The sequence below is a fragment of the Microtus ochrogaster genome, unplaced genomic scaffold, assembly GCF_000317375.1.
Source record: "Microtus ochrogaster isolate Prairie Vole_2 unplaced genomic scaffold, MicOch1.0 UNK894, whole genome shotgun sequence".
Taxonomy (NCBI): Eukaryota; Metazoa; Chordata; class Mammalia; order Rodentia; family Cricetidae; genus Microtus; species Microtus ochrogaster.
This window is the reverse complement of record NW_004949992.1, coordinates 154-8,393: the sequence shown is the minus strand read 5'-3', so window position 1 is coordinate 8,393 and position 8,240 is coordinate 154. Positions and strand designations below refer to the sequence as shown.

At 55.0% G+C, this 8,240-nt stretch overlaps 1 protein-coding gene across 1 annotated transcript; it reads left to right on the top strand.

Moving 5' to 3' along the window:
* Positions 1–519: 519 nt before the first annotated feature.
* On the top strand, positions 520–7,864 carry LOC101994383 (voltage-dependent T-type calcium channel subunit alpha-1I-like; the record flags this gene model as incomplete). The annotated part of the gene is made up of 13 exons (XM_005372294.2): positions 520–743; positions 1,718–1,903; positions 2,166–2,283; positions 2,420–2,575; positions 3,001–3,094; positions 3,702–3,904; positions 4,403–4,876; positions 5,178–5,278; positions 5,727–5,850; positions 6,048–6,116; positions 6,597–6,781; positions 7,241–7,367; positions 7,645–7,864. Coding segments are annotated over exons 1-13 (2,158 nt in total), but the record flags the coding sequence as incomplete, so codon positions are not given.
* Between the last annotated feature and the right edge of the window lie 376 nt (positions 7,865–8,240).

Here is an 8,240-nt window from a genome sequence, read left to right as displayed (position 1 = left end):
CACCATGGAGAGGAGAGCCTCTTTGCCTCACACCCTTAGCCATAGGCTGTGTCTTCTACACCTTGCTCGTGGATGGGGGGGGGGTCAGAGGCAGGGACCAGGCCTGGAACCATCCTTTTTTATCCCCATGGAACTGTCTGTTTCAAAGCAGGGTCTTCAGTGGTTCCATTTTAAGCTGCTACCTGCTTCTTGAAACCCCGAGAGAAATAGCTCCAGGGGAAGAGGGAGGCCTGTGGCTGCAGAATGGGGGTCCGCTGCCACCGGCTAGTGACTCTGGACACTTCCCTTGATCTTCTTGGTGTTTTCTGAGAGTCACTGTGGAGGCGTCCTGTGCCTAGGGTTGTGCCTGGCATGCAGTAGGTACCCTGTCTTTTGATTTCTGCTTCCTGGCAGTGTGTGAGCGGCTGATCCATCTGTAGCATGGGTAGTAATGCCTCCCAGTGCACAGTACAGCATCACTGGTGGGCTGCCTCACTCCTTGGCAGACGCCACCCCAGGATCCAAAGGTAGCACAGCCAAGAAGCCCTAAAGACTACAGTGCCATGACAGGGACACACCAGGGTCACGTGTTCTTCACCCTACATCCCACAGCCTGAGGAGCTGACCAACATTCTGGAGATCTGTAATGTCGTCTTCACCAGCATGTTTGCCCTGGAGATGATCCTGAAGCTGGCTGCCTTTGGGCTCTTCGACTACCTGCGAAACCCTTACAACATCTTTGACAGCATCATTGTCATCATCAGGTAACCACACTGCCACCTCGAAGCTGAGGAGCGGGAGTGAGAGCCCCAAGCCCTGATAGCACAGGAAGTCTCTGAATGACAAAAGAAACTCTTACTGACAAATACCGAATAAACTGGTCATTTAGTAATCTATGCTTCTGCATTAATGTGCTCAGTCGGGGTCACAGTGAGTCTGAGGCCACCGAGTTCCAAACAGGGGTTGGAAACACAGAAATGGCCTCATCAGTCATTATGCCACCTGAAGATATTAGCTATTCTGATTGCCCATGAATTCATGGCTCTGGCTGAATCTCTGGTTTGTTGTTTATGTTCATAATCAAAAGAAGCACACAACCTCAGAGAGAGGACAGTGACATCCAGAGCTTTGTGAGGCTTTAGACAAAGACTGCTGCCTTCTCGTTTTTTTTTTTTCTTCTAAGTTTTTTGAGACAGGGTTTCTCTGTGCAGCTTTGGAGCCTGTTCTGGAACTCACTCTGTAGACCAGGCTGGCCTTGAACTCACAGAGATACATCTATATCTGCCTCCTGAGTGCTGGGATTAAAGGCGTGCACCACCACCACCTGGCTGCTTTGTCCTTCTTTACAAGTGTGCATATGAACGTGTGTGTGTGTGTGTGTATGTGTGTGTGTGTGTGCAGGTCAGAGGATAACTTGGCAGGAGTCACTTCTCTCCTACTATGTGGGTCCTGAGGATTGAACTCAGGTCATCAGGCTTGGTTCCAAGCTTCTTGACCTGCTCAGGTATCTCACCAACTCAAGAGCCACAGGCTTCTTAATGCAGGACCCATGGGCTCCTGGCTAAGAAAACCTGATTTAAGGGGTGCTGTGGAGTAGCACCCAACACCATTTGTTGGATGGATGGATGGATGATGCAAGCTGTTTCTCTGTCCTCCTTGCCCTGTCTACCTCTTCCATCTTCCCGTCCTCTTGGCCTCCCACTGACCCCCTCTGCCCCCCCCTCAACACTGGCTGCAGCATCTGGGAAATCGTGGGACAGGCGGACGGAGGCCTGTCGGTGCTGCGCACCTTCCGGCTGCTGCGGGTGCTGAAGCTGGTGCGCTTCATGCCGGCGCTGCGGCGCCAGCTCGTGGTGCTCATGAAGACCATGGACAACGTGGCCACCTTCTGCATGCTGCTCATGCTCTTCATCTTCATCTTCAGGTGCGCCCTGCCCAGCCAGGACTCAACACTGGGGAACCTGATAGGGGCTGTGGGCATGAGGCTGGGGGAGGGAGAATCTGGCTGTGAACCCAACGCCATCACTCAACCCTGAGGGCTCTGGGCAGGTCCTTCCTCTGAGCCCCGACATTCCCCTCTATTAACACGGACTTGAGATTGCCCTCTCTTCTGGCTCTGGGTGGTCTCGGCAGCTGCAGAGAGCTCAGTGTGCTAAGTCTCACGAGCCGCTCCTTCTCTTGCACAGCATCCTTGGGATGCATATCTTCGGCTGCAAATTCAGCCTCCGCACGGACACAGGAGACACAGTCCCCGACAGGAAGAACTTTGACTCCTTACTGTGGGCCATTGTCACAGTGTTCCAGGTGAGTGATAGCTGACAGCTCTTGGATTTCAGGGGTGTGTAGGGAGAAGCGTCTGGATGGCAGGTCCTGGACGGTCTTGGGCTAACAGCCTGGGCTTGGGAGGATTCCAGGGCTGAATTTGTATCCTTTTCGACAGATCCTCACGCAGGAGGACTGGAACGTTGTCCTCTACAATGGCATGGCCTCCACCACTCCATGGGCTTCCCTCTACTTTGTTGCCCTCATGACCTTTGGCAATTATGTACTCTTCAATCTCCTGGTGGCCATCCTGGTAGAGGGCTTCCAGGCTGAGGTAACTATCGCCCGGGGCAGGCCACTGGGCAGGGGACAGGGAGCCTGGTTGGGGGATAAGTACCAGCTTATAATTTTAGCAAGAAACGTCCCCCTGAGGTAGAGCTGTCTGAGGCAGCAAGTTTCCCATCCCGATCCTGGAAGCAAATGGAAGCTGCATCCAGTATGGGTGCCTTCACTACCTCAGATTCTAAAGCTTCCAAGACCTGGCTTTCCAGAGCCTGCCTCTCCCTCCATCTGTGAGGCTTTGGGGAGTCCTGGAGATCAGGAAGACTGGGCTTTGTGGCCGACGTCCTCACTAACCTCTCAGGTCCCCGTTCTGAACCACTTTCCCCGTCTGTAAAAGGAGGGTGGAAGCACCCATTGAAAAATCCCAAGGGTAGGAAAAGGCAGAGCCGACCTGTGTCAATGTGAGCTGATTTCCAGGGTGATGCTAATCGCTCCTACTCTGACGAGGACCAGAGTTCATCCAACATGGAGGAGTTTGACAAGCTGCCAGGGGGCCTGGACAGTAGCGGGGGTAAGCACACGTCCACTTTCCACTCAGGGTCAGGAGCCTTCTGTAGATTCCCAGGTGGACATAGGGTACAATGGCTTCCCCATGAAGCCTGGGCTCCGGGATTGCCACTGGTCTGTTTTTTTACAATTATATCCAAAAGAGATGCCTGGCTTCAGAAATGGACATTCACAGACCTCCTGGGTTCTCCTAGAAAGCCCACCTGCTGCCCTATAGGACCCTGAGTTAAAGCCCCAGTGTTTTAGGATGTGGCCTGTGTTCTGGTTATGTCTGCTACCACTAGGGTAGCCTTCTCCAACCAAGCCCAGTGGCCAGGGTAACCCAAGAAGACAGTGTCTGCCTGTGAGCATGGGAGTGAGGTTCTCCTGCTGGGTGGAGGTCGAGGCCCCAGAACAGAAGGAAGGGTTCATGAAGATGTAAATAAACAGCCTTGCAAGGAGGATGGAGGAAGGCGTGTGAAGTAGGTGGCAACCTCCGGGATTTCCTGGTCAAGGATGTCTCCCCAGAAAAAGCTCTCCATCTACATACATCTCCTGATTGGCTCATGTCTGTCTGTCTGTCTGTCTGTCTGTCTGTCTGTCTGTCTGCTTTCTTCATCTCACACCTCCAGATCTCAAGCTCTGCCCGATACCTATGACACCCAATGGACATCTGGACCCTAGCCTCCCCCTGGGTGGGCATCTGTGTTCTGCTGGTGCCATGGGCCCTGCCCCTCGCCTCTCACTGCAGCCAGACCCGGTACTGGTGGCCCTCGACTCCCGCAAAAGCAGTGTCATGTCATTGGGCAGGATGAGCTACGACCAGCGTTCCTTGGTGAGTCTTGTGTGTGCTATGATGGATGCTCCTTGCTGGAGGTGGAAGGCACTGAGGGACCGTGGTAGGAAGTGCCCTGGCTAGGGTACCACACTATCTAGTTTAAACCAGTCAGGGTCTGTGTTTATGGCAGTTCTGGGTGCTCTGTGCCAGAATAGGTCTTGGTAGCTGGAATGAAAGGGTAGGGTAGGAAAGGCTGTGGTGTGGTGGAGAGACCTGGGATTTCATCTTGACTTTGGAGGTGAGGTTAATCTGGCCTCTGCCACCTCTGAGCTGTGTAAAAGTAAGCAAATTATCACCTTTCCCTGAGCCTCAGTTTTCTTACCTGTAAAGTAGGCCCTTATTTACTATATAGTTTCCTCAAAGAAGGAGGGGGTTTATTGCCAGTCATACATTGGCGTGGGTGGGCTCACTCTAGCATGGCTTGCAGGAGGTTCGGGCCTTGGTGCTAGATTACGGTGTGGGTGACTGCTGATCCAAGCCTGGGCCTCTCCGCAGTCCAGCTCCCGGAGCTCCTACTATGGGCCCTGGGGACGTAGCGGGACCTGGGCCAGCCGCCGCTCCAGCTGGAACAGCCTGAAGCACAAGCCACCCTCAGCTGAGCACGAGTCCCTGCTGTCGGGGGAGCATGGTGGCAGCTGCGCCAGGGCCTGTGAGGGTGCCCGGGAGGAGGCGCCATGCCGCACTGCACCCTTGCATGCCCCACACGCCCACCATGCTCACCATGGACCCCACCTTGCACACCGTCACCGCCACCACCGCCGGACCCTGTCCCTCGATACTAGAGACTCGGTAGACCTGGCAGAGCTGGTGCCCGTGGTGGGCGCTCACTCGCGGACTGTTTGGAGGGCAGCGGGCCAGGCTCCGGGGCATGAGGATTGCAATGGCAGAATGCCCAACATCGCCAAGGATGTCTTCACCAAGATGGATGACCGCCGCGACCGTGGGGAAGACGAGGAGGAGATCGATTACGTGAGTTGGGACTGGACAGGACCCCTGAGAAGCTGGATTGTAAAAGCAGTCTACAGACAGGGCTGGGACGAGGCAGATTCAAGAGACATGGCTTTGGGTTGTCCTGGAATGGTGGGTGGGGCTGGAGGGAGGAGCTGGAGGGCGGGGCTAGAACTCCCCCCCCCCACCTACTGTTACCAATCCTTTGGTTGGGGTCTGGAGTAAGATCTTGTTCAGAGTTCATTCCGTGGCTGGTAGAGTGGGAAGAGATGGGCAGCTCTGTGCACCACCAACCCTGGCACCCAATTCCTTGTCTTGCCAGACCCTGTGTTTCCGGGTCCGCAAGATGATCGATGTCTACAAGCCTGACTGGTGTGAAGTCCGTGAGGACTGGTCCGTCTACCTCTTCTCCCCTGAGAACAAGTGAGTGGTGGCTGGCTGGGTGAGGGCCAGAGGAGGAGGGTGACATGTTTGGAAGGGCGCCTCTATATGCTAGAGAGAGGAGGGTCTTCAAGGGAAGGGGGAGGGGTCCAGATGGCCCTCCTCGGCTTTCGTGAGCATCTCCTGTGTTGGGCACAAGCCTGGTCAGATGCACAATCCAGCCTGAAAGCTCAGATGGAGCCCTTCCCATCAGAGGCCTTTGTGTTGGGTGTTGGAGGCAGCTGGTTGACCTCATTACATAGGGTGTATGGTTGGGGAGGAGGCTCCAGTTGGGCACCTTTGGCAGATGTAAAGTTGGCACCTGTTGAATGGCTACAAGAAGGGAGAGGAATCTCTTCCTCTCAGCCATTATGGTCCGAGAGTGTGTATTGGTCCTCCATCTTTCTTCTGGTCAAACTGACCCTCCAGGGGTTTCCTGACTTCCACTTAGGTTCCGGATCCTCTGTCAGACCATCATAGCTCACAAGCTCTTTGACTACGTGGTCTTGGCCTTCATCTTCCTCAACTGCATCACCATTGCCCTGGAGAGGCCTCAGATTGAAGCCGGGAGCACTGTGAGTGGCTGCTGCCCTGGGGCTGGGCAGAGGCTCTCAACACTGGGGATGGCCAAGGTGGGGGAGCCCAGGAAGAGCTCGGCTAAGCCAGATACTTAGCGGTAGCTATCGTGGCTGTTCCTGGCTGAAGCAGAGGCTGATTAGGCACATGGACAGCTGTGGAAGACTTGGACTCATGGCTTCTCCCATTCTTTCAGGAGCGCATCTTCCTCACGGTGTCTAACTACATCTTCACAGCCATCTTCGTGGGCGAGATGACACTGAAGGTTGTGGGCTTCACCTGCATCCTTCCCACTCCCACCTGGAGCCCCTGGCTTAGGCCTCACCCCTCCTGCTGGCCTGGCACTCAGCAACATTCCACAAGCCCCAGAGGTCCTTCCTGTTGGGCTCTAGACCCTGGGCAGAGCTCTGGGATGAGAGGGGATCAATGCTTCCCTCTTCTCCAATTATTAAACCCAGCTAGAAGGGCATGTTTGGGTAGATGCATTACCCTGGGGGGCTCCCAGTGTGGGTGGCTTTGGATTGAGATCTCATTGTTGTTCTCTGAGACCATAGCTTGGAGCCTTCCCTGGGCCCAGACCTGCTCCTTCCTGCCCATCACCAGCCTTCAGAAGAGCCATCATGAGCCACACCCCACCTATCACCTCTTTATAGGAGGTGGACCTGACCTCCCGTTGTCCTGCCCCTTGAGGGGAGTCTTCTGGACCCCTCCACTTCCAAAGGCTTGACCCTAACCCTGTCCCCAGGTGGTTTCTCTGGGCCTGTACTTTGGCGAGCAGGCGTACTTACGCAGCAGCTGGAATGTACTGGATGGCTTCCTGGTCTTTGTGTCCATCATTGATATCGTGGTATCTGTGGCCTCCGCGGGGGGAGCCAAGATTCTGGGAGTCCTCCGGGTCCTGCGACTCCTACGCACCTTACGTCCTTTGAGGTAAAGACCCTGCCACAATGGTAGGGGTGAAGTGTAGGACAAGGTGGTGCGCCGTGTAGGGAAATTACCCGAGTCTAAGTGGGTCGTCACTCTGGCTTGACAATGCAGGCTCCCAAGAGCATTGTGCCAAGCATACCACACTGCTGGGGGAGGAACCAGAGAGCCTAGGGCAGGTGCTCAAATGGCTTTCATAGTGTGACTTCCTCTGTGTTCCTGGGTGGCTCACTGCCATCTCTCGTGTGTAATGTGTCCCGCATGGGTACTGGGTGAGGGGTCAAGTGTCCTTCTGTGTGTTGACCTAGGTAGAGATCGCTGCTCACCCCCATCCTAGGTAACCTGGCAACTGTCTCTTCATTTCCCTGTTGGAACCTCACCTCTCAGGAGGCCTGGTGACTGTGAACTGAGTTGGGGCTGTCTCTCTGTTGACTCAGTGCCCCGTCCTTCCTTGCCTGCCTGCAGGGTCATTAGCCGGGCCCCTGGCTTGAAGCTGGTGGTAGAGACGCTCATCTCCTCCCTTAAACCCATTGGCAACATTGTGCTCATCTGCTGTGCCTTCTTTATCATCTTCGGCATCCTGGGGGTGCAGGTGAGGGGGTGCCCACTTGACGGGGTGACAAAGAGCCCAGCCCAGCCTATTCATACCTACTCCCCCCTCCCCCCCCCGCATGCGCTCTGCCCTCGTACCTGTATTCACTCACATGGGGACTCAGGTGGTCTTGATGGAGCCAAGTGAAGGAGGCAGAGCCAAGCTGGGCTGACTGAGCACGGGGCAGGTTGTGTGGGTCAGTTCCTGGGGAAGCTTCCCCTCCTCTGATTGTGCCTCCCTCACCCCGAGCAACCAGCTCTCCCCTCCTTGTGCACAGCTGTTCAAGGGAAAGTTCTACCACTGTCTGGGAGTGGATACCCGCAACATCACCAACAGATCTGACTGCGTGGCTGCCAACTATCGCTGGGTGCATCACAAGTACAACTTTGACAACCTGGGCCAGGTGAGCGCTTCAGGGGTCACGGGCCCGGCTAGGGTCCTGCATTGTTGCTACAGACCCTTTTCCCTTTCCAGGCAGGAGTTTCCCATCCTGCAAAGTGGGTAGGGGTGGAGCTCTGCTCTCGGGAGGTGTGAGGCTGGGATCCTGAGTGCAGAATTTGCCAGCACGTGAAACTTGGCTGGTGCTTCATGAACACTGGCTCTGGTCTTACCTTCCCACCCAAGGATTGATAATGGGGGTTTTAGAGCTATCCACACCTGGGCATACACCCCAGCTGTTTTTTATATGGATATTCCACTTGAGGTTCAGTTTCTTCCTCTGTCAAATGGGAATATGACAATCCAGTTGACAAACTCAGCTGGTGACTAGTCCATTGGGCCTCTTGGCCTGGTGTCTTCTCTTTTCTAATAATTCAGTCAGCTTGCAGGGTCCTGCTTTGCCTTTGGTCCCCTCCTGGGGATAGTTCCAGGAGA